The following is a 26,258-nucleotide window of genomic DNA, read 5'->3' on the forward strand; positions in this document are numbered from 1 at the left end:
TTGCCAATTCTACAGTTTGGCATGGAGCCGAGAGAGAATTCAGCAATTCTAAAGCTAATTTCCTGCAAATTCTCTGCATTTTGCCATGGCTAAGGCTGTTCATCTGCTCAAACATAACACAATCAATGGGCATGTGCACTGAATGCCTTTAAAAAAAAAAAAATCTCCCTGACTGTCAAGCTTTTATTTTGATTGTTAGTTCTCAAAGATGGTATTAGTAAAAAAAAATACATATTTTTTGGTTTGGGTCCTTTAAGTTGACACATAAATTACCACTTCAACAGCCTAAGAATTGTCTATACAGAAAAGCCCCTGTAATTAGTTCCAATGGCTGTAATTTCCTCCATACTAAAGGGATAGTTAGAGATTTTGTCAAGGAAGCCCTTTATCTACTACCCCAGAGTCGGATGAACAAGAACAGCTAGCATGCTAACTTTTCCTGGAGACTTTGACATTGTGTTACCGCTAGTTAGCGTTGGCTCATGAAACTACTTCTTAACTTCCTTCATATTGGACACAGAGACCTAATGGTATCCACAATGGTATGTATTCTGTTGCAGCTAGTGATATTCATTAAATAATAATTGTTCACATTAAAAAAATCCACCCCCAAAATATTTTTCACCAAAACAAACAATGGCAGACTCCCTGCAGTACCTCAGGCCAGTTTTAAAACCCCTGGTCTAAATGTTTTTTTTTTCTCAACCTAAGAATACATAGTGTTCGAGTGTGATTTGCTCACCATCACAGCCTTGGAGTCCCAGGCTGGTGTGTGAGACCCAGGCAGTCTTCCTTCTCTGTGTTTTATGGGCTGTGTGGTGCAATGACCTCCCTCTCACCCCGGTGCCACCCAGCCGCTCGGCCCTTGCCAAAACCCCACATCTGCTATCCATAAACGCCAGCCACTCTTTCCTTCTCCCTCGCCCACACTGCCTAACTCAAGGTCTCTCTCACACTCCAGCATTTCTTCCTCTACAGCTCTTATTCTCATTTCCCAACTCCATAGATCTCATTTGCATTCTCTCCATCTCTGGTTTTATTCAGTTTGAACACTTCGTTAGTCCCTAAACAACTGCATTTGGGGCGGCAGGTAGCCTAGTGGTTAGAGCATTGGGCCAGTAACTGAAAGGTTGCTGGATTGAATCCGAGCTGACAAGGTAAAAATCTGTCATTCTGCCCCTGAACAAGGCAGTTAACCCACTGTTCCCCGGTAGGCTTCAATTGTAAATAAGAATTTGTTCTTAACTGACTAGCCTAGTTAAAGATAAATCGGTTTAAAATTGATAGTGTTGGAGGGAAATTGTGTATGCGGTCTATAGACAGTCCCACATGTTACTGTAAAAACATTCTCCGTGGCGTGTGGGGATATTGCCCGGCAAGAGTTCCATTTTTTAGCAAAATCCTTCGCAAGGAGATTCCTGCAAAAATATTTTTTGAAGATGAGTCCCCCCACAATCATGAACAGCTAGCTAGAACAGGCACACCACACCAGTCTTCAGCTTTAAACAAGATGTGTTCAACACATCACCATTCAGTGCCCTTGCCTTCATCCATAAGAGTAAAAAGAAATGAAGCAGATAAATGGTGTTTCAGCAAAACTGTCCAGTGCTCCCGGCGTGCACCCCAATGCAATAGGCATTACTCTTGTGCAATTGTTTTAGCTTTATTTTTCAACTTTTTCCACACTGTAATCAAATTCGCAGTATGAAAAATGTTGAACTTTTGATCCCCTCCATTTCTTGGATCATGTTCCACCTCTCCAACCCCAAGTCTTCACCTTCTAGTTTCCCAGACATATTGGCATGCCTCTTTGGTGCAGTCCCAACAGAGACCCCAGATGAATAATGGAGCTGCGAGCATGCAAGAGCACAGTTTTATGATAAATATTACAATTCATAAATCAGTTTCTCCGTGGAGCACAAAGCATGGGATAGGGAGGAATGTAAAACTGTTGCGCGTCCTAGATCCAGAGCGAGAACATGGGTTCTCGCGTTCTCTGCTTGAGACTGACTGGTGGGGAAGAAGGGTCTTCAGCTCAGGGAGAGACCACCAGGGAGTGGAAGGGGGGCACACTATGTAGAGGTCTGAGACTATAGCTAGTGTGGAGGATAAGCTGTGTACCAAAAATTAATTTAAGAGGCACAAATTGTGGACATTTTTCTTTGAAGTCGTCATGCACACTATCTGCAAAAATAATAAATACAATATCAGAATAAAATGCAAAGACCTAAAGGAATGGTAGGGGAAAGAGCTGGAGAAGACTTCCTAGAACAGAGTGAGCAATGGAACAAAATGGGAAAGGCAAGCTTGTTCATCCAAAGTTGTGATCATTGTTGTTCAGATTTTCAATTTGTGTCATTTGTGCCAAACATGTTGAAATTGAGAATGGAATCTGTACAACAGTATTATTGATCTGAACATGCTCTCTCTGATTATGCCTCAACATTGTCTTCATGTTTGATCAAGTTAGTGTTTGAGTACAGGGCCATAACAGTGCATGGCTCTCATATAATCAGTGAGTTCAGTTCCACTGTGTTAGTCACTGCAACAAAGAGCCTGTTTCCTCTTATACACTGCTGCCATCTAATGGCCAGGAAACAAACTATCTGGACCACAAGGACATTTTCCAAAGAAATAAAGAAACAAGTGATTGTCTAATTGGTTTTTATTTAATACACATTACAATCCATCTATTGGAGTGAAAATGTAATCACCACAGTCCATGCAACTCTCTACAGACTCCAACACACCTCTTGCAACAGACCACCACCTACTCCATGTCAAAATCATCCGGCACCTGAGTCCCTTCCCCCTTGACCCAGGGCAGGGGCAAAGGCACATAGGGGTCATATGTCCAGCGAGGATAGACCCTCTTATACAGGTTCATCATGACAGTATCCTGAGACCGCATTTGGCTGTCAAATACACACTTCATGTGTCCATGAGTACCTGAAAAACATACACACACACAGGTTAAGGTCAGGTAGTCACACAATTGTCCAATGAAGGCAACACATTGTTTCATGTCACTAAACAGTATTGACAAGGTTTAGGTTTTCTCCGTACCTAGGGCCTCCTTGATGTGTCCTCTCCGGCCCCACTTGGTTCTCAGCTCAACAGGCTTAAACCACAGGATGTCGTCTATCAGAGAGAAAAAAGCACAGAGGTCAGTTAACATGAAAATAAATCATGAAAACCACAGGTAAGTCAGAGCTATTTCTATTCCACATTACGACAGTAGTTGTGGGCCAAAAGGCACCTATTCTGTATATAGTGCACCCTGTGGGCCCTAGTCAGACAGAAGTTCTGTGGGTATTATTGGGAAACATGTAGTGCTTAGCTCAGTGCCCCCTCACCCCTGTTGAAGAACATGTATCTGCAGACAGCGGACCGGCGGTTGATCTTGAAGGGGTGGCCACTCAACACGATCCTCTTCAGCACCACACGCTGGGGGTCACAGCTCAGCAGACTTCCTGTACCCACCAGGTCCTGCATGCCTGAGGGAGAGAACAAGCGATACTGGCTCAAATACAGACAGAACAGGAGAGATACAGGTAGAGACAGTGTGTTCCTCTGTCCTTCCCCCATCCTTAAACAGGTAGAGAAATACTAAGTCAGCCAAACATCACTATCCAGGCCCTTACCATCCTCCCTCTGTTTGAAGAGCAGTACCCCAGCAGTGGGGAATGTGATGGGGGCGTACACAGAAACCACCGTGGGGGCGTCAGCACGAAGGAAACGCTCCAGCTTGTGCTTGTCGGCTGGAGAGAGAGCCAATCACAGGTTAGATACAACACCGAGCAGACAAATAAATGGTTGTATAACAAGCCAAAACAATACTTCAGCATATTTGCCATACATTTGCTTCAATTTTGTTCAAGTTGTGCTGTTTCCAGGTCCCCCTACCTGATGTGTGCTGGGAGAAGATGGGGCAGGCCCTGAACCTCCTGAATCCACAGTGGAACACCAGCTCCTCTTTAGACTTGATAGGGTCTGTGTTGCTGGGGTGTCTCCTCACCAGCATGTGCATCACTGACATCTGATCAGAGGATGGAAGGCAACCAAATGGTAAGAAGCTGGAAGAATAATTTCTAATGAACTATAGTGTTAAAACCATTAGCTAGAGTTGTTACAATTGATTTATACATGTGGGAAGTATTCAGAGCCCTATACTTTTTCCACATTTTGTTACGTTAGCCTTATTCTAAAATTGATTAAATATCATACTTTCAGTATTCGGCACACAATACCCCATAATGACAGGGAAAAGTAAGTTTTTTTTTCTTTTGCAAATGTATAAAAAAATAATAATATATATTTACATATATATTCAGGCCCTTTGCTATGAGACTCTAAATTGAGCTCAGGTGTATCGTGTTTCCATTGATCATCCTTGATGTTTCTACAATTCAATTGATTGGACATGATTTGGAAAGGTACACCTGTCTAGCTAAAGGTCCCACAGTTGACAGTGCATGTAAGAGCCAAAACCAAGCTACGAGGTCAAAGGAATTGTCCCTAGAGCTCTGAGACAGGTTTGTGATCTGGGGAAGGGTACCAAAACATTTCTGAGTGGCCTCCATCATTCTTGAATGGAAGAAGTTTGTAACCACCAAGCTGGCCACCAACCACCAAGCTGGCCTCCCGGCCAAACTGAGCAATCGGGGAGAAGGGCCTTGGCCAAGAACCCGATGGTCACTGACAGAGCTCGAAGGTTCCTCTATGGAGATGAGAGAACATTCCAGAAGGACAACCTTCTCTGCAGCACTCCATCAATCAGGCCTTTATGGTAGAGTGGCCAGACGGAAGCCACGCCTCAGTAAAAGGCACATGATAGCCCGCTTGAAGCCAAAAGGCACCTAAAAGACTAAGAGAAACAAGATTGTGAAACAAGATTCTCTGGTCTGACGAAACCAAGATTGAAATCTCTGGCCTGAATTGCCAAGCGACACATCTGGAGGAAACCTGGCACCATCCCTACGATGAAGCATGGTGGTTGCAACATCATGCTGTGGGGATGTTTTTCAGCAGCAGGGACTGGGAGACTAGTCAGGATTGAGGCAAAGTACAGACAGATCCTTGATAAACCTGCACCAGAGCGCTCAGGACCTCAGACTGGGGTGAAGGTTCACCTTCCAACAGGACAACAATCCTAAGCACACAGCCAAGACAATGTATGAGTCCTTGAGTTGCTCAGCCTGAGACTGAACTTTAACCCGATCTAACATCTCTGGAGACTGAAAATAGCTGTGCAGCGACGCTCCCCTTCCAACCTGACCGAGCTTGAGAGAATCTGCAGAGAAGAATGGGAGAAACTCCCCTAATACAGGTGTGCCAAGCTTGTAGTGTCATACCCAAAAAGACTCGATGCTGTAATTGCTGCCAAAGGTGCTTCAACAAAGTACAGAGTAAAGGGTCTGAATACTTATGTAAATGTAATCAGTTTTTATTTTTTATAAGTTAGCAAACATAATAAAATATTGAATCAATTTTAGAATAAGGCTGTAACATAAAATGTGGAAAAAGTCAAAGGGTCTGAATATGTTACGAAGGCACTGAATATAGACATACTACATCCAAACGTATGTGGACACCCCTTCAAATGAGTGGATCCGGCTATTTCAGCCACACCCATTGCTGACAGGTCTACTAGGTCAGTTAGGATCATCACATTATTTTAAGAATGTGAAATGTCAGAATAATAGAGAATTATTTATTTCAGATTTTATTTCTTTCAAGTGGGTCAGACGTTCACTCAATTAGTATTTGGTAGCATTGCATTGTTTAACTTGGGTCAAATGTTACAGATAGCCTTCCACCAGCTACCCACAATAAGTTGGGTGAATTTTGGCCCATTCCTCCTGACAGAGCTGGTGTAACTGAGTCAGGTTTGTAGGCCTCCTTGCTCGTGCATGCTTTTTCAGTTCTGCCCACAACTGTTCTATAGGAAGAGGTCAGGGCTTTGTGATGGCCACTCCAATACCTTGACTTTGTTGTCCTTAAGCCATTTTGCCACAACTTTGGAAGTATGCTTGGGGTCATTGTCCATTTGGAAGACCCATTTGCGACCAAGCTTACCTGCCTGACTGATGTCTTGATGTTGCTTCAATATATCCATATCATTTTCCTCCCACATGATGCCATCTATTTTGTGAAATGCACCAATCCCTCCTGCAGCAAAGCCCCCCCACAACATGATGCTGCCACCCCCGTGCTTCACGGTTGGGATGGTGTTCTTTGGCTTGTAAGCCTCCCCCTTTTCCTCCAAACAAAACGATGGTCATTATGGCCAAACAGTTCTATTTTTGTTTCATCAGACCAGAGGACATTTCTCCAAAAAGTGTGATCTTTGTCCCCATGTGCAGTTGCAAACCGTAGCCTGGCTTTTTTTATGGCGGTTTTGGAGCAGTGGCGTCTTCCTTGCTGAGCGGCCTTTCAGGTTAGTACAGTTCCCGCTCAGCCCAGTCAAAACTGTTCGCTGCTCTGGCCCCCCAATGGTGGAACAAACTCCCTCACGACGCCAGGACAGCGGAGTCAATCACCACCTTCCGGAGACACCTGAAACCCCACCTCTTTAAGGAATACCTAGGATAGGATCAAGTAATCCTTCTCACCCCCCCCCCCTTAAAAGATTTAGATGCACTATTGTAAAGTGGCTGCTCCACTGGATGTCATAAGGTGAATGCACCAATTTGTAAGTCGCTCTGGATAAGAGCGTCTGCTAAATGACTTAAATGTTAAATGTTGATATAGGACTCATTTTACTGTGGATAACAATACTTCTGAATCTGTTTTCTCCAGCATCTTCACAAGGTCCTTTGCTGTTGTTCTGGGATTGATTTGCACTTTTTGCACTAAAGTACGCTCATCTCTAGGAGACAGAATGCGTCTCCTTCCTGAGCGATATGGCATTTATACTTGCGTACTATTGTTTGTACAGATGAACGTGGTACCTTCAGGTGTTTGGAAATTTCTCCCAAGGATGAACCAGACTTGTGAAGGTCTACAATTGATTTCTTTTGATTTTCCCATGATGTCAAGCAAAGAGGCACTGAGTTTGAAGGTAGGCCTTGAAATACATCCACAGGTACACCTCCAAATGACTCAAATGATGTCAATTAGCATGTCAGAAGTTTCTAAAGCCATGACATAATTTTCTGGACTTTTCTAAGCTGTTTAAAAGGTACAGTCAACTTAGTGTATGTAATCTTCTGACCCACTGGAATTGTGATACAGTGAAATAATCTGTCTGTTAACAATTGTTGGAAAAATGACTTGTGTCATCCACAAAGTAGATGTTCTAACCGACTTGCCAAAACTATAGTTTGTTAATAAGACATTTGTGGAGTGGTTGAAAAACGAGTTAATGACTCCAACCTAAGCGTATGTAAACTTTCGACCTCAACTGTGTGTGTGTATATATAAATGTATACATTTTTCCCCCCTATGTAGTTTGTCTACACTTTATCAACATATTTAACAGCAGAAATGGGTTACAATTCTTAACTTTTAGACTTAAGACACTAAGTACACAATAATTCAGGAGTATCCCAATACTGTATACCTTCTGTTCATGTGGCAGTAGGGAGACCAGCACCAGAGGCCTGCCTGCCTGGACACTCTCCATCACCGTGGGGGGAACATCCACTACATGGAGGGTCACATACCAGCCCACCTAGAGAGCAGAGTAAATAGATTGGGGGCACCGAGAGGGGACAGGGTTGAAACAGGATGTCACACACACACGGCAGACCCTTACCATGGCCCCCTCTTCCTCCTGCGCAGCCTCAGCTAGTACGCGGCGGCGTGTGCGCTCAAAGCTCTGAAACTGGAAGATGCGGGAGTAGTCTGCAGGCAGGTTCTCCAAGGGGTCCCAGGGGGAGGAGCGGAAACTCTTCAGGCCCCTGTAACGCTGGAACCTGAGCACACAGGAAATTAGCAATGTCAGAATATAGCTAAGTAATTACGCTGGGCCAATCATCTTGGAAAGTAAAGTTTGGGCGTTAACGGGATTGTCATATATAATAGACCAGATGTTTGACATGTTTGGTGACTCCCCTCCCCCCCAAGTGTTGCTGAAGAAAATGTTAGATATTGGAGTGCTGAAGCACTTTGATCAGAGGTCAGGATCAAGTCACACACATTCTGCTTGACCGTTTTTCCAAATGTAAAATATCAACTCAATGTACAGGTAACTGCAAAAATAAAGGAAACGCTTCAGTAAATGAGTGTGTGAGCCATGGGTTGATGTTTTTTTCAGGGATCGGTTGAATGTTTTTGCTTAGACAGCGTTGTAGCCCACACTGAAAGCAGAGGGTCCTGTACAGTACTGAAAGAGAAGTAAGGGACCACTGTGTTTGGTAGTAGACGATATGATAGTCATGCCCTTACCTGTTCTTAGCCGATTGGTCTAGAGGGGTGTCCACTTCATCTGGGAACATTTCATTGGCCCGAGCCTCCCGGTATCGTTTTAACCCCTCCCCTTCCTCTGCCTCGTCCATGTGCTCATCATAGCGCTGGTCTGCTCCACCCTTGTCCGATGTGGAATTCAGCTCCTCCTCCTCCTCCTCATCAGAGCCACCACCTGAGGCAGCATCCTAAACCAAACAGTAAAAGACAGGAAGTTTCTACTAGAGCCGGCAATTGCCAGGCATCTCACAATACGATATTATCACGATACTAAGGCGCCGATACGATATGTATTGCGGATCGATAGTGACTATTGCAATTCGATGTCCCAAACATATTGCCCACCATATGTCTGCTGTAGAGGGACAAGAGAGCAATGAGAAAATGAGTTGATCATTCATAGAAATAAAAGTGCTGAAAAATTGTCTCCTTTAAAAAGAAGATGGAGAACAAGCTACCAGGGGGGGGGGTACTGTAATTTTAGTGCAGGTACAGCCAACTAACACAAAAATAATATTGTGATTTTGTGAGGGGGCACCGGTTAGTTGAGGTAGTATGTACATGTAGGTAAAGTTATTAAAGTGACTATGCAAAGATGACAACAGAATAGCACTGGTGTAAAGAGGGGAAGAGGGAGGCAATGCAAATAGTCTGGGTAGCCATTTGATTAGATGTTCAGGAGTCTAATGGCTTGGGATAGACGCTGTTTAGAAGCCTCTTGGACCTAGACTGGTGTTCCGGTACTGGTTGCCGTGCGGTAAGAGAGAACAGTCTGACTAGGGTGGCTGGAGTCTGCGATTATGATTTTAACGCCGATACCGATTATTGGAGGATCAAAAAAGTCGATACCGATTTAATCGGCCAATTTTAAAAAGATATATATTTTTTTTAATGTATTCGTAATAATGACAATGACAACAATACTGAATTAACACTTATTTTAACTTACTATAATACATCAATAAAATCAATTTAGCCTCAAGTAGATAATGAAACATGTTCAATTTGGTTTAAATAATGCAAAAACAAAGTGTTGGAGAAGAACGTAAAAGTGCAATATGTGCTATGTAAGAAAGCTAACATTTCAGTTCCTTGCTCAGAACATGAGAAAGCTGGTGGTTCCTTTTAACATGAGTCTTCAATATTTCCAGGTAAGAAGTTTTAGGTTGTAGTTATTATAGGACTATTTCCCTCTACCATTTGTATTTCATTAACCTTTGACTATTGGATGTTCTTATAGGCACTTTAGTATTGCCAGTGTAACAGTATAGCTTCCGTCCCTCTCCTCGCTCCTCCCTGGGCTCAAACCAGGAACACAACGACCACATCGAAGCAGCATTACCCATGCAGAGCAAGGGAAACAACCACCCCAAGGCTCAGAGCGAGTGAAGTTTGAAACGCTATTAGCGCGTGCTAACTAGCCAGCCATTTCACTTCGGTTACACCAACCTCATCTCGGGAGTTGATAGGTTTGAAGTCATAAACAGCGCAATGCTTGACGCACAACGAAGAGCTGCTGGCAAAACGCACGAAAGTGCCGTTTGAATGAATGTTTACGTGCCTGCTTCTGCCTACCACCGCTCAGTCAGATACTTGTCTGCTCAGTCAGATTTTATGCAACACAGGACACGCTAGATAATATCTAGTAATTTTATCAACTATGTGTAGTTAACTAGTGATTATGATTGATTGTTTTTTATAAGATAAGTTTAATGCTAGCTAGCAACTTACCTTGGCTTACTGCATATGCGTAATAGGCAGTCTCCTTGTGGAGTGCAACGAGAGAGAGGCAGGTCGTTATTGCGTTGTACTAGTTAACTGTAAGGTTGCACGATTGGATCCCCCGAGCCGACAAGGTGAAAATCTGTCTTTCTGCCCCTGAACGAGGCAGTTAACCCACCGTTCCTAGGTCGTCATTGAAAATAAGAATGTGTTCTTAACTGACTTGCCTAGTTAAATAAAGATTAAATAAAGGTGTACATTTTTTCCTTCTTTTTAAATCTGCAAATCGGCGCCCAAAATTTTTCGATTGTTATGAAAATTTGAAATCGGCCACTCCGATTAATAGGTCGACCTCTAGTCAGGATGCTCTCGATGGTGCAACTGTAGAACCTTTGAGGATCTGAGGACCCAAATCTTTTCAGTCTCCTGAGTGGGAATAGGTTTTGTTGTGCACTCGTCATGACTGTCTTGGTGTGCTTGAACCATGTTAGTTTGTTGGTGATGTGGACACCAAGGAACTTGAAGCTCTCAGCCGGCTCCACTGCAGCCCTGTTAATGAGAATGGGGGCATGCTCAGTCTTCTTTTTCCTGTAGTTCAGTCATCTCCTTTGTCTTGATCACGTTGAGGAAGAGGTTGTTGTCCTGGCACCACATGGCCAGGTCTCTGAACCTCCTCCCTATAGGTTGTCTCGTCGTTGTCGTGATTAGGCCTACCACAGCAGCAAACTTGATGGTGTTGGAGTCGTGCCTGGCTGTGCAGTCATGAGTGAACAGGGAGTACAGGAGGAGACTGAGCACGCACCCCTGAGGGGCTCCTATGTTGAGTCTCAGTGTGGCGGGCCGTCCTCACCTGGGGGTGGCCCGTCAGGGAGTCCAGGATCCAGTTGCAGGGGGTGGGGGGGGGGGGGAGGGGGATAGTCCCAGGGACCTTAGCTTATTGTTGAGCTTTAAGGGCACTATGGTGTTGAACGCTGAGCTGTAGTCAATGAATAGCATTCTCACATAGGTGTTCCTTTTGTCCAGGTGGGAAAGGGCAGTGTGGAGTGGGCATCTGTGGATGTGTTGGGGCGGTATGCAAATTGGAGAGGGTCTAGGGTTTCTGGGATAATGGTGTTGTGAGCCATGACCAGCCTTTCAAAGCACTTCATGGATACAGACGTGAGTGCTACGGGTAGGTAATAATTTAAGCAGGTTACCTTGGTGTTCTTGGGCACAGGGACTATTGTGGTCTGCTTAAAACATCTTGGTATTACAGACACAGACAGGGAGAGGTTTAAGATGTCAGTGCAGACACTTGCCAGTTGGTCAATGCATGCTCGCAGTATACGTCCTGGTAATCTGTCTGGCCCTGCAGCCTTGTGAATGTTGACCCTTTTAAAAGGTCTTACTCACATCTGCTGCGGAGAGCATGATCACAGTCTTCATGCATGTTTCAGTGTTTTTTGCATCGAAGCGAGCGTATAAGTAGTTTAGCCCGTCTGGTAGGCTCGTCTCACTGGGCAGCTCTCGTCTGTGCTTCCCTTTGTAGTCTGTAATGTTTTGCAAGCCCTGACACATCCGACGAGCGTCAGAGCCGGTGTAGTACGATTCGATCTTTGTCCTGTATTGACACTTTGCCTGTTTGATGGTTTGTTGGAAGGCATAGCGAGATTTCTTATAAGCTTCCAGGTTAGAGTCTCGCTCCTTGAAAGGGTCAGCTCTAGCCTTTAGTTCAGTGCGGATGTTGCCTGTAATCCATGGCTTCTGGTTGGGGTATGTACGTATGGTCACTGTTGGGACGACGTCATCGATGCACTTATTGATGAAGCCAGTGTCTGATGTGGTGTACTCATCAATGACATCGGAGGAATCTCATCGACAGGGCTGTAGTGGAGCAGGTTAAGAGCTTCAAGTTTCTTGCCAACAAACTAACATGGTCCAAACACACCAAGACAGTCAGAGGACACAAAGCCTATTCCCCCTCAGGAAACGGAAAAGATTTGGCATGGGTCCTCAGATCCTCAAAAGGTTCTACAGCTGCACCATCGAGAGCATTCTGACTCGTTGCGTCACTGCCTGGTATGGAAACTGCTCGGCCTCCGACCGCAAGGCGCTACAGAAGGTAGTGCGAATGGCCTAGTACATCACTGGGGCCAAGCGTCCTGCCATCCAGGACCTCTATACCAGGCGGTGTCAGAGGAAGGCCCTAAAAATTGTCAAAGACTCCAGCCACCCTAGTCATAGACTGTTCCCTCTGCTACCGCACGGCAAGCGGTACCGGAGCGCCAAGTCAAGAAGCATTTTGGACCTAAACAGCTTCTACCCCAAAGACTCCTGAACATCTAATCAAATGGCTACCCAGACTATTTGCATTGCTCCCCCCCTTACACTGCTGTTACTCACTGTTTTATCTATGCATAGTCACTTTAATAACTCTACCTACATGTACATATTACCTCAACTAACCGGTGCCTCCACACATTGACTCTGTTCTGGTACCCCCTGTATATAGCCATGCTACTGTTATTTCACTGCTGCTCTTTAATTATTTATATCTATATTTTTTACTTAAGAAAGTGTTAACTGCATTGTTGGTTCAGGGCTTGTAAGTAAGCATTTCACTGTACGGTCTACAACCGTTGTATTTGGCGCACGTGACAAACTTTATTTCAACAGTCTCTAATCTGTAGGTATCTGAAAAAGTTTATTCCGAGAAGATTACAGGTTTCCCTCAGCAAATCAAAGGAGGCAAAGGCCCCTTCTATAAATAGATCCCCTATGGTACTGATCCCTAGTTCTCCCCATCGCTCAAAGGTGTTTTCAGGGTGCGAGGGGGAAAAGGAGGGATTCCTGGCAACAGGGAGCATGAATGAGATGGGTCTGAGGTCAAAATGGACCTTCATTTGTTTCCAGAATCGGAATGTGATGTGTATAATAGGACTGTTACTATAAAGTGACATCTTCAAATTGATAGGTGACAAAATCACAGCGCCAATAGAGAAGGGGTGACACTCCTCACGTGCTGTTACGTTTTGGCTAGATGACGGAGGTGTGTCACCCAGCCAAAACGTAACAGCACGGAGGTTAGCAGCCCAATAGTCAAATATTATATTTGGGAGAGACAATCCTCCTTCCAGCTTGACTTCCAGAGGTGTTTTTTTTAACCTATCCTATAGTGGGATGTTCGGGAATAGGGAAAGCAGTTATGGGAGGACCATCACAAGTTTCTACTGCAGAGCTATATACCTCTACATTATATGTAATGTGAACAACGAGGCCAAGTATTTATCAGCCTCATTTCCAGTAATGAAGTTAGAAAAAGTGTACAAGTGGCTCTACTGGAAGTGGCATTACAGTAAGCAAGAGATACATGAGAGGGGGGTCCACTCTGCATGGGGCTGATTCACAACCTTCAGAACAATCCCAGCTGCAATAATAATCCTGATCAACCCCAGCACCATTTCCTCCATTGTTAACATCTAGGATGGTATATCCCGTCTAACCCCGACATCAAACACATGCTAATAAATATTCAAGAAAATAGATGTAGCGGAACGTTTGACCATAGCAGAATTTACCCCCTTGTTTCAAGCAGCGCTGTTATAAATAAATGGCCGTCCCCATCTCCTGGTCCAGACAGGAAGTTGTGTCCGATAAGAAGGAAGTCAGGAGGCTTCTCTCGGGACCCCTGCTCCAAAACACTATTGTTGCCACGGTGAGCAGCCTGGCACTACAGCCCAGAGACAGACATTGTGAAAACAAACAGTGGTGGTGCGCCACACTGTGCACTAACCACGGGTCACGTATACACTGTTCCACCCCCAACCGAACTGTTCGACACTTTCCCCCCCACCAATCACTGTCCTATCCGAGCTGCTTCCCCCTGACGTCTTCCGCATCACCCCACATCAGTTCAGACGTCTCAACTCAGACTACCAACGGATCACCCTCGTCTCCTTACACGTCTCCTTACACTTCTCCTTTACACTTCTCCCTTACACGTCTCCTTTACACTTCTCCTTTACACGTCTCCTTACACGTCTCCCTTACACGTCTCCTTACACGTCTCCTTTACACTTCTCCCTTACACGTCTCCTTTACACGTCTCCCTTACACGTCTCCTTTACACGTCTCCTTACACGTCTCCTTACACTTCTCCTTACGTGTCCTTACACTTCTCCTTTACACGTCTCCCTTACACGTCTCCTTACACTTCTCCCATACACGTCTCCTTACACGTCTCCCTTACACTTCTCCCTTACACTTCTCCTTTACACGTCTCCTTACACGTCTCCCTTACACTTCTCCCTTACACTTCTCCCTTACACTTCTCCTTTACACGTCTCCTTTACACGTCTCCTTTACACGTCTCCTTACACTTCTCCCTTACACGTCTCCTTACGTGTCCTTACACTTCTCCTTTACACGTTTCCTTTACACGTCTCCCTTACACGTCTCCTTACACTTCTCCCATACACGTCTCCTTACACTTCTCCCTTACACTTCTCCCTTACACTTCTCCTTTACACGTCTCCTTTACACTTCTCCTTACACGTCTCCCTTACACGTCTCCCTTACACGTCTCCTTACACTTCTCCCTTACACGTCTCCTTTACACTTCTCCCTTACACGTCTCCTTACGTGTCCTTACACTTCTCCTTTACACGTTTCCTTACACTTCTCCCTTACACGTCTCCCTTACACGTCTCCTTTACACGTCTCCCTTACAAGTTTCCTTACACGTCTCCCTTACACGTCTCCCTTACACGTCTCCTTACACGTCTCCTTACGTGTCCTTACACTTCTCCTTTACACGTTTCCTTTACACGTCTCCTTTACACGTCTCCTTACACGTCTCCTTTACACTTCTCCCTTACACGTCTCCTTTACACGTCTCCCTTACACGTCTCCTTACACGTCTCCTTACACGTCTCCTTTACACGTCTCCTTACACGTCTCCTTACACTTCTCCTTACGTGTCCTTACACTTCTCCCTTACACTTCTCCTTTACACGTTTCCTTTACACGTCTCCCTTACACGTCTCCTTACACTTCTCCCATACACGTCTCCTTACACGTCTCCCTTACACTTCTCCCTTACACGTCTCCCTTACACGTCTCCCTTACACGTCTCCTTTACACTTCTCCTTTACACGTCTCCTTTACACGTCTCCTTTACACGTCTCCTTTACACGTCTCCTTTACACGTCTCCTTACACTTCTCCTTTACACGTCTCCTTTACACGTCTCCCTTACACGTCTCCTTTACACGTCTCCCTTACACGTCTCCCTTAATGGTTTCACTATCGCCACGGCAACAGGCAGAGGGTAATCAAACACTTTAGCAGTGCACCCAATGCCTTGGGACAGGCTGTCAGCACAACAGTTGTCGCTCTTTTTTGCACCGTTTCTATGAACACTCACAAGACTCTACACAACATGCACACATTCATACAGACTCGACACACACACAAACATCCTGACGCCTAGTCATCTTACATTTACATTACATTTAAGTCATTTAGCAGACGCTCTTATCCAGAGCGACTTACAAATTGGTGCATTCACCTTATGACATCCAGTGGAGCAGCCACTTTACAATAGTGCATCTAAATCTTTTAAGGGGGTGAGAAGGATTACTTTATCCTATCCTAGGTATTCCTTAAAGAGGTGGGGTTTCAGGTGTCTCCGGAAGGTGGTGATTGACTCCGCTGTCCTGGCGTCGTGAGGGAGTTTGTTCCACCATTGGGGGGCCAGAGCAGCGAACAGTTTTGACTGGGCTGAGCGGGAACTGTACTTCCTCAGTGGTAGGGAGGCGAGCAGGCCAGAGGTGGATGAACGCAGTGCCCTTGTTTGGGTGTAGGGCCTGATCAGAGCCTGGAGGTACTGAGGTGCCGTTCCCCTCACAGCTCCGTAGGCAAGCACCATGGTCTTGTAGCGGATGCGAGCTTCAACTGGAAGCCAGTGGAGAGAGCGGAGGAGCGGGGTGACGTGAGAGAACTTGGGAAGGTTGAACACCAGACGGGCTGCGGCGTTCTGGATGAGTTGTAGGGGTTTAATGGCACAGGCAGGGAGCCCAGCCAACAGCGAGTTGCAGTAATCCAGACGGGAGATGACAAGTGCCTGGATTAGGACCTGCGCCGCTTCCTGTGTGAGGCAGGGTCGTACTCTGCGGATGTTGTAGAGCATGAATCTACAGGAACGGGCCACCGCCTTGATGTTAGTTGAGAACGACAGGGTGTTGTCCAGGATCACGCCAAGGTTCTTAGCGCTCTGGGAGGAGGACACAGTGGAGTTGTCAACCGTGATGGCGAGATCATGGAACGGGCAGTCCTTCCCCGGGAGGAAGAGCAGCTCCGTCTTGCCGAGGTTCAGCTTGAGGTGGTGATCCGTCATCCACACTGATATGTCTGCCAGACATGCAGAGATGCGATTCGCCACCTGGTCATCAGAAGGGGGAAAGGAGAAGATTAATTGTGTGTCGTCTGCATAGCAATGATAGGAGAGACCATGTGAGGTTATGACAGAGCCAAGTGACTTGGTGTATAGCGAGAATAGGAGAGGGCCTAGAACAGAGCCCTGGGGACACCAGTGGTGAGAGCACGTGGTGAGGAGACGGATTCTCGCCACGCCACCTGGTAGGAGCGACCTGTCAGGTAGGACGCAATCCAAGCGTGGGCCGCGCCGGGAGATGCCTAACTCGGAGAGGGTGGAGAGGAGGATCTGATGGTTCACAGTATCGAAGGCAGCCGATAGGTCTAGAAGGATGAGAGCAGAGGAGAGAGAGTTAGCTTTAGCAGTGCGGAGCGCCTCCGTGATACAGAGAAGAGCAGTCTCAGTTGAATGACTAGTCTTGAAACCTGACTGATTTGGATCAAGAAGGTCATTCTGAGAGAGATAGCGGGAGAGCTGGCCAGTTGTTGAGGACGGCACGTTCAAGGGTTTTGGAGAGAAAAGAAAGAAGGGATACTGGTCTGTAGTTGTTGACATCGGAGGGATGGAGTGTAGGTTTTTTCTGGAGAAAAGAGCGAGCAAGGGTAGGGCTGTGCTCTCTTGAAGACGGAAGGGACGTAGCCAGCGGTCAGGGATGAGTTGATGAGCGAGGTGAGGTAAGGGAGAAGGTCTCCTGAGAGGTCAAAAGAGAGAGGAGTGGAAAGAAGGAGGCAGAGGAATGAGTCAAAGGTAGACGTGGGGAGGTTAGAACTGTGAGAGGGTAGACGTGGGGAGTCGCCCAGAACTGTGAGAGGTGAGCCGTCCTCAGGAAAGGAGCTTATCAAGGCATCAAGCTCATTGATGAACTCTCCGAGGAACCTGGAGGGCGATAAATGATAAGGATGTTAAGCTTGAAAGGGCTGGTAACTGTGACAGCATGGAATTCAAAGGAGGCGATAGACAGATGGGTAAGGGGTGAAAGAGAGAATGACCACTTGGGAGAGATGAGGATCCCGGTGCCACCACCCCGCTGACCAGAAGCTCTCGGGTGTGCGAGGGTAACACGTGGGCGGACGAAGAGAGAGCAGTAGGAGTAGCAGTGTTATCTGTGGTGATCCATGTTTCCGTCAGTGCCAAGAAGTCGAGGGACTGGAGGGAGGCATAGGCTGAGATGAACTCTGCCTTGTTGGCCGCAGATCGGCAGTTCCAGAGGCTACCGGAGACCTGGAACTCCACGTGGGTCGTGCGCGCTGGGACCACCAGATTAGGGTGGCCGCGGCCACGCGGTGTGGAGCGTTTGTGGAGCGTTTGTATGGTCTTACCCCTATACATATCTTCCTCTATCACCCCAGTATCCCTGCACATTCTAAATATGGTATTGGAACTGACCGTATATATAGCTTCTTACTTTCTTGTGTTCTTATTTCTATTTCTCATGTGTTTTTGTTCTACCGTGTTATTTTTAGTATTACATTTGTGGATTACTGCATTGCTGGGTTTAGAACTTGCAAAAAAAGCCTCTCAATGTACTTGTGCAAGTGACAACGTGAAACTAATGCTACACCGGCCAGAAAAACATACAGAAGTTTCTTCTGTGCAGCCGTGTCAGTGTCCCAGGATGTGGAGTGGACTCACTACTCACCACCTGAGAGTCAAGGTCCTCTCCATCTATGGACTCCTCCATCATCAAATCCTCATCCTCCTCATCGTCGTCAGTACTCTCTTCATCCTCCTCGCCATTCTCATCCTCCTCATCCACAATCCACGTGGCCTGGTAGTCTGATGTCCCTTTGGGCACCTTCATTACACGCTTGCTCTTTCTGGCCTCTGAGGGAAAGAGAACATTTATTAGAGCGGTTTATTACATTGTAAACCCAGAGACAATAATAAACTCAATGTGTTGACATGAACCGGTTCAAAGTACCCATACAATGGATGCCAACAACAGCACTGCGACCATAGATCTATCATGTAATTCAACGTAACGACCCTCTATAACTCCGCCCTCTCTCTCCCTTTACCTTCAGCCTCCAGCAGTTCAGTATCAGTGGGCCAGGTCTGCTCTCCATCCATGGGGTCTACCTCTGCCTCGGCCTGCAGACTCTCCCTGCGAGCTGGGTCTGCCTTCATCAGCACCCGCACTGACGCCACCTCAACACCACCATCCTGAAACACAGAGAGCAGTTAGCACCTACTGTCAACGAGCAGAAGCAGCGCTGATTAATGTCTCAACTATAGTTTGTAAATGATTCATTAAATCACTGTCCATTTTCAATGTAATGATATCAGCTAGTGACCATCTTCCAATAATGACGTAGAAAAGATCATCCATGTTTTTGCCACTTGTAGATTAGACCACCACAATGCTCTACTCTACATCTACCTGGACAAAGCACCAAATAAACTTCAGTTAGGGCTAAACACGGCTGCTACAATCTTGACTAGAACCAACATACAGTTTCTAAGCAAACAGCTGGAGGCAGGGCTTTCTCCTATAGAGTTACATTTTTGTGGAATGGTCTGCCTATCCATGTGAGAGATGCAGACTCGGTGTCGACCTTTAAGTCTTTAATGAAGACTCATCTCTTCAGTAGGTCCTATGATTAAGTGTAGTCAGGAGTGTGAGGGTGAACAGAAAGGCACTGGAGCAACAAACTGCCCCTGCTGTCTCTACCTGGCCGGTTCCCCTCTCTCCACTGGGATTCTCTGCCTCTAACCCTATTACAGGGGCTTACTAGTGCTCTTATATGCCATCCCATGGAGGGGTGTGCCACTTGAGTGGGCTGAGTCACTAACGTGATCTTCCTGTCCGGTTTTGCACCCCCTCGCGTTCGTGCGGAGGAGATCTTTGTGGGCTATACTCAGCCTTGTCTCAGAGTGAGAAACAGCAGGTGGTCTGTTGACATCCCTCTAGTGGTGTGGGGGATTTGCTTTGGATAAGTGGGTGTGGTTATATCCTGCCTGGTTGGCCCCGTCTGGGTATATCGTCGGACAGGGCCACAGTGTCCAAAGAATCCACGCCCCAGCCTCCATTATCTATGCAGTAATAGTCTATGTGCCGGGGAGCTAGAGCCAGTCTGTTATATCTGGTATACCGTGTGGATTTAAGTGTGCTCCCTCTAATTCTCTCCCCCCTCCTGGAGGACCGGAGCCCTAGGACAATGCCTCAGGCCTACCTGGCCCGATGACTCCTGGCTGTCCCTGTCTCCCAGGTGCTGCTGCTCCAGCCTTTGGAACCCTGACCTGTTCACCGGATGTGCTATGTTGTCCAGGACCTGCTGTTTTACCACTCTCTTTCTACCACACCTGCAGCCTCGACCTCTGAATGCTTGGCTATGAAAAGCCAACTGACATTTACTTCTGAGGTGCTGACATGTTGCACCCTCTATAACCACTGTGATTATTATTTGACCCTGCTGGTCATCTATGAACGTTTGAACATCTTGAAGAACAATCTGGCCTTAAATGGCCATTTACTCTTATAATGTCCACCCGGCACAGTCAGAAGAGGACTGGCCACCCCTCAGAGCCTGGTTCCTCTCTACCCAGTACAGTCAGAAGAGGACTGGCCACCCCTCAGAGCCTGGTTCCTCTCTACTCAGTACAGTCAGAAGAGGACTGGCCACCCCACAGAGCCTGGTTCCTCTCTACCCAGTACAGCCAGAAGAGGACTGGCCATCCCACAGAGCCTGGTTCCTCTCTACCCAGTACAGCCAGAAGAGGACTGGCCATCCCTCAGAGCCTGGTTCCTCTCTACCCAGTACAGCCAGAAGAGGACTGGCCACCCCTCAGAGCCTGGTTCCTCTCTACCCAGTACAGCCAGAAGAGGACTGGCCACCCCTCAGAGCCTGGTTCCTCTCTACCCAGTACAGCCAGAAGAGGACTGGCCACCCCTCAGAGCCTGGTTCCTCTCTACCCAGTACAGCCAGAAGAGGACTGGCCACCCCTCAGAGCCTGGTTCCTCTCTACCCAGTACAGCCAGAAGAGGACTGGCCACCCCTCAGAGCCTGGTTCCTCTCTACCCAGTACAGCCAGAAGAGGACTGGCCACCCTCAGAGCATGGTTCCTCTCTACCCAGTACAGCCAGAAGAGGACTGGCCACCCCTCAGAGCCTGGTTCCTCTCTACCCAGTACAGCCAGAAGAGGACTGGCCACCCCTCAGAGCCTGGTTCCTCTCTACCCAGTACAGCCAGAAGAGGACTGGCCACCCCACAGAGCCTGGTTCCTCTCTACCCAGGACAGCCAGAAGAGGACTGGCCACCCCTCAGAGCCTAGTTCCTCTCTAGGTTTCTTCCTAGGTTCCTGCCTTTCTAAGGAGTTTTTCCTAGCCATTGTGCATCTACATCTGCATTGCTTGCTGTTTGAGGTTTTAAGCTGGGTTTCTGTATAAGCACTTTGCGTTATCTTCTGATGTAAAAATAACTTTATAAATAAATGTGACTTGATTTTGTGAGACCCACCTGCATGTCTACATCTCCTTCCTTCCCTGGCTTGGCAGGGCGAGGGGTCATAGAGTTGAGGGGAAGGGGGTCTATGGGAGCATCGATCTGACTGAGCAGGAAGTCTCCAAATCCAGAGATGTGTACCAGCCTGTCCACCTGCAGAGGGCAGCCTCGGACATACCCAGACACACGCAAGGTCCCTAGGCCCGTGGGGGCTCCCCCACTCTCCTCAGAGCTGTTGGGGGTGTAGGAGACCTGCTGGGCCAGGAGGTGAGGCCGACGGGAGCGGAAGCCCAGTCTCCTCTGCCTCTGTGCTCCCAGGTGTCTTAGCATCAGTGTGGCGTCCTGGTCTGAGTCCAGGGGGAAGAGGCGCGCCCCAGGGAAGCGGATTTCAGATATCTTGGCCAGTGCCCGCCGTGAGTCCACGCGCTTCTTCACTGCCAGATCTGAAACACCCTGACACACAAGAGCTGGGGGAGAAAGAAGTGGAGGTTATATAGGACAGAGATGACAGCAGAGAGAAGTGGAGGTTATATAGGACAGAGATGACAGCAGAGAGAAGTGGCGGTTATATAGGACAGAGATGACAGCAGAGAGAAGTGGAGGTTATATAGGACAGAGATGACAGGAGAGAGAAGTGGAGGTTATATAGGACAGAGATGACAGAGAGAGAAGTGGAGGTTATATAGGACAGAGATGACAGGAGAGAGAAGTGGAGGTTATATAGGACAGAGATGACAGCAGAGAGACAGAGTGGAGGTTATATAGGACAGAGATGACAGGAGAGAGAAGTGGAGGTTATATAGGACAGAGATGACAGGAGAGAGAAGTGGAGGTTATATAGGACAGAGATGACAGGAGAGAGAAGTGGAGGTTATATAGGACAGAGATGACAGGAGAGAGAAGTGGAGGTTATATAGGACAGAGATGACAGGAGAGAGAAGTGGAGGTTATATAGGACAGAGATGACAGGAGAGAGAAGTGGAGGTTATATAGGACAGAGATGACAGCAGAGAGAAGTGGAGGTTATATAGGACAGAGATGACAGGAGAGAGAAGTGGAGGTTATATAGGACAGAGATGACAGGAGAGAGAAGTGGAGGTTATATAGGACAGAGATGACAGGAGAAGTGGAGGTTATATAGGACAGAGATGACAGCAGAAGTGGAGGTTATATAGGACAGAGATGACAGGAGAGAGAAGTGGAGGTTATATAGGACAGAGATGACAGGAGAGAGAAGTGGAGGTTATATAGGACAGAGATGACAGCAGAGAGAAGTGGAGGTTATATAGGACAGAGATGACAGGAGAGAGAAGTGGAGGTTATATAGGACAGAGATGACAGCAGAGAGACGTGGAGGTTATATAGGACAGAGATGACAGCAGAGAGAAGTGGAGGTTATAGAGGACAGAGATGACAGGAGAGAGAAGTGGTGGTTATATAGGACAGAGATGACAGGAGAGAGAAGTGGTGGTTATATAGGACAGAGATGACAGGAGAAGTGGAGGTTATATAGGACAGAGATGACAGAAGAGGGGAGGTTATATAGGACAGAGATGACAGGAGAGAGAAGTGGAGGTTATATAGGACAGAGATGACAGGAGAGAGAAGTGGAGGTTATATAGGACAGAGATGACAGGAGAAGTGGAGGTTATATAGGACAGAGATGACAGGAGAGAGAAGTGGAGGTTATATAGGACAGAGATGACAGGAGAGAGAAGTGGAGGTTATATAGGACAGAGATGACAGGAGAGAGAAGTGGAGGTTATATAGGACAGAGATGACAGGAGAGAGAAGTGGTTATATAGGACAGAGATGACAGCAGAGAGAAGTTGAGGTTATATAGGACAGAGATGACAGGAGAAGTGGAGGTTATATAGGACAGAGATGACAAGAGAAGTGGAGGTTATATAGGACAGAGATGACAGCAGAGAGAAGTGGAGGTTATATAGAAGTGGAGGTTATATAGGACAGAGATGACAGGAGAGAGAAGTGGAGGTTATATAGGACAGAGATGACAGCAGAGAGAAGTGGAGGTTATATAGGACAGAGATGACAGCAAAGAGAAGTGGAGGTTATATAGGACAGAGATGACAGGAGAAGTGGAGGTTATATAGGACAGAGATGACAGCAGAGAGAAGTGGAGGTTATATAGGACAGAGATGACAGCAGAGAGAAGTGGAGGTTATATAGGACATAGATGACAGCAGAGAGAAGTGGAGGTTATATAGGACAGAGATGACAGGAGAGAGAAGTGGAGGTTGTATAGGACAGAGATGACAGGAGAAGTGGAGGTTATATAGGACAGAGATGACAGGAGAAGTAGAGGTTATATAGGACAGAGATGACAGGAGAAGTGGAGGTTATATAGGACAGAGATGACAGGAGAAGTGGAGGTTATATAGGACAGAGATGAAAGTGGATGCAAAAAGTGTAAAATAATCAGTATAATATCTACAGTAAGTAATCTGCTAAACATTTAGGTAATCAGCAAGGGGAGAGGTTAAGTTGAACAAAATCCAGTGCACTGTGGATAGCTTGTATGGAAGCTCACCATGGGCTGGTAGCCCCTGTGAAAAGAGACAGGAGAGGCAGTGGTCTCCATAGCTGTCCCAGCCTTCTGTAGAGTCCAGCACAAACACCAGACTGTCTGCTACCTTCACCACGTCCAGTAGAGAGTGCATGTCAGCTAGAGAGAGAAGGGAGAGGGAGGGAGGACAGAGTCCGGGGTAATGCTATTGGATAAGTACTAGCGTCAGCATCGAATGGTGGCAGGTAGCCTCGGTGTTAAGAGCGATAGGCCAGTAACCGAAAGGTCGCTGGTTTGAATCCCCAAGTCAACTAGGTGAAAAATATGTCAATGTGCCCTTGAGTAAGGCACTTATGCAAAGCAACTTACAGGCGCAATTAGGGTTAAAAGTGTCTGCTAAGTTATTACAATGTAAATGTAAGTTAATTACTCAGAATGCCCCTTATAAATGTTTGGTACAGTCAGATATGGATTAAACTAGCATTTACATGAACTATAAATCAGTATCGGGTTGTTATCTATGGAACTTTAGTGTTGACAACACAAACACATTGTAGTATCCAAGTCGGTAAGTTACCTGTGTCTGGGCGGAGGAAGGTGAACCTCTGTTTGAAGCGGGGCATGACCAGGCCAAAGCTGTCACTGACCCCACACACACTGTTCTCCTCACGCACCAGCCCACCAGCCCCCTCACACCGCAGCAACCTGGTCACAGCCTCAGCATCCACACCTGCATGGAGGGCGACCACAGCCACCAGATGGGGTGGACCATCCCTGCTGCCCAGACGACGCTTCTCTGTCAGGACCTGGACAGGACAGAAGTGACACGTAGCATTAAAGGTAGACTCAGCGATGCATGAAGTAATAGCAATATCGGGCCGTTTCCACAACAACTAAGAGCGCATCTATTTGAAACGTCTCTGTTCTGGTCCCGTAGCTACCACGTTGTAGCAGATACTCTGCGTGAATGCAAAGTCTTGCATCACATTCACCTGGATATCTGTGGTGCTGTGCGCTGGAATTTCATAACACTGAGTCTACCTTTACCTTGTCCGATTCATATCATTGTGGTGACATTGTGTCAAATGCAAGAGTATCTTACCAGGTCCTTCTTATTTCGCCGCAGCTGGTTGGCTTTGTGCCTTTTGTCCATCTTTCTCGCCTCTTTCCTCTGTTTCTTGGTAAGAGCCGTCACCGACACTCTCCCTGTTGGGGATGACATCGTTTAAAGGTGAAGGACAGATCCGGGTGGAAATAAATGAAAGGGCTCGGCTACCAACATGTGCACTAACAGAGAATTACAGTTGATGTAAGGGACTAAACTCCACGGTTAAGGAAGAATCTGATGACCACCAGAGACCAGGCTTTGGGGAATCTAGCTCTGACTACATTGATTCGCCCAATGTCAATACTTCAAATAACGTCAATTATTTACTGCTTACCGTGTACCCACGTCTGTCCTCTGTGGTTGTGTCTTTGTTTGCTGAAATCTATACATTTCCAATAATAATCCAATTCAACCACTGTTTGCTTATTGCTGTTGCCCTAAGATGGCAACAAGGAAACGGTATTTGATTAACGTTTATTTAAAAAGTATGGATTTCAGCAAATAAAAAGAGGGAAACTAGAGGACAAACATGGGTAGGCGTTAGGTAATGTTACTTTTTTTGACATTGGATGAATCGATGAATTCGGAGCTCGATCCCATAAAGCCTGGTTTCTGTTCCACTCGATCAGAAATGTCCTTCACCATCGAGTGGAGTTTAATCCACTAATGTAAGGGGAGAGTTTTGAGAATGGTCATCAGACCTGTTGATGTGATTAGACAGACACTACCAGGAACTGTTAAATGACTCGTCTTGACACATAAATGTGTCTCTACCTACTGAATTGTAACGTGATGTGCAATACTTTCATATAGCAAACTAATGACGATGGTCGTTTGATTTCATCAGCTACCATGTGTCAAGGCTTAAAGGCTAAACTGTTACATGAGTGACATTACACGGGTATTTTAAAATATGGCATGAAAGTATAGTTTCCACAGCTAAAGATTCTTCTGAAACATAACTTGAAAGCACGTGTTCGGCAGCACAGAAGCAGCATGTCCATGGTTAAAACCAGCGACAGATAGGGACACATTCCTCCGTCACAAACTTACCCTTGTTCTCCCGTTCTATTTCTCCTTTAGTCCGATGCTTTCCATGTTTATGTCCTTTGTTTTTTTGTTTATAAACCCCAGCTCGATGGCCCTGTTGTTGTTCTGCACCAGACACCATTTTCGCCACGAGCGTGCGACAGCATGCCAACTTTGATGACGTAGTCTACTTCCGCATTTGAACTTCTTCTTGCGCAGTGTCGATGTGCTTTGGTCAAATAGGGGTGCTGGTGCCATCTACTGTTTTTCGCAAAAAATGACTGCTGTCATTAATGAAGTAAATGTGGATTCAGGTCCTGCTTTATCTATCTCTTGATAAATTGTCCAGTCATTTTACCAATAACCTCGAAGGGCGAATATATTTTGTCTAACACTGTAGGATTATTTGATCAATAGTTCTGATATGTACATTTTGGATAGATATCAGTGTGGATGTTAGAATGATGAAACATTTCACATTCTCTAGCTATGTCACAACATCATTATCAGGTTACCTATGGAATGCTGTGCAAAATATCTCATGAGTTCACATGTCCCATCCTCAGAGCAGAGTGGGAGAAATGAGGGAAGGCACACTCCTTATACG

At 46.4% G+C, this 26,258-nt stretch overlaps 1 protein-coding gene across 1 annotated transcript; it reads right to left on the reverse strand.

The window, feature by feature from the left end:
- Window positions 1–2,647: 2,647 nt before the first annotated feature.
- On the reverse strand, window positions 2,648–25,845 carry tsr1 (TSR1 ribosome maturation factor). The gene is made up of 15 exons (XM_065000365.1): window positions 25,676–25,845; window positions 24,617–24,720; window positions 24,092–24,320; window positions 23,539–23,673; window positions 21,003–21,454; window positions 18,564–18,708; window positions 18,185–18,369; window positions 8,392–8,597; window positions 7,760–7,919; window positions 7,565–7,675; window positions 3,907–4,039; window positions 3,645–3,761; window positions 3,357–3,497; window positions 3,067–3,141; window positions 2,648–2,949 (listed from the first exon to the last, which is right to left on the reverse strand). The coding sequence occupies exons 1-15, from the start codon at window positions 25,791–25,793 to the stop codon at window positions 2,771–2,773; spliced, it is 2,490 nt and encodes an 829-aa protein (XP_064856437.1). The 5' UTR covers window positions 25,794–25,845; the 3' UTR covers window positions 2,648–2,770.
- Window positions 25,846–26,258: the final 413 nt, after the last annotated feature.

Source organism: Oncorhynchus nerka, linkage group LG14, assembly GCF_034236695.1.
Source record: "Oncorhynchus nerka isolate Pitt River linkage group LG14, Oner_Uvic_2.0, whole genome shotgun sequence".
NCBI classification, from domain to species: domain Eukaryota; kingdom Metazoa; phylum Chordata; class Actinopteri; order Salmoniformes; family Salmonidae; genus Oncorhynchus; species Oncorhynchus nerka.

Coding starts and splice junctions, on each gene's coding strand:
- tsr1 (XM_065000365.1), bottom strand. CDS start 25,793: ATGGTGTCTGGTGCAGAACAACAACAGGGCCATCGAGCTGGGGTTTAT. Junction 18,709..21,002: donor AAGGAGATGTAGACATGCAG/GTGGGTCTCACA, acceptor TCTGTGTTTCAG/GATGGTGGTGTTGAGGTGGC. Junction 18,370..18,563: donor TGAACTGCTGGAGGCTGAAG/GTAAAGGGAGAG, acceptor TCTTTCCCTCAG/AGGCCAGAAAGAGCAAGCGT.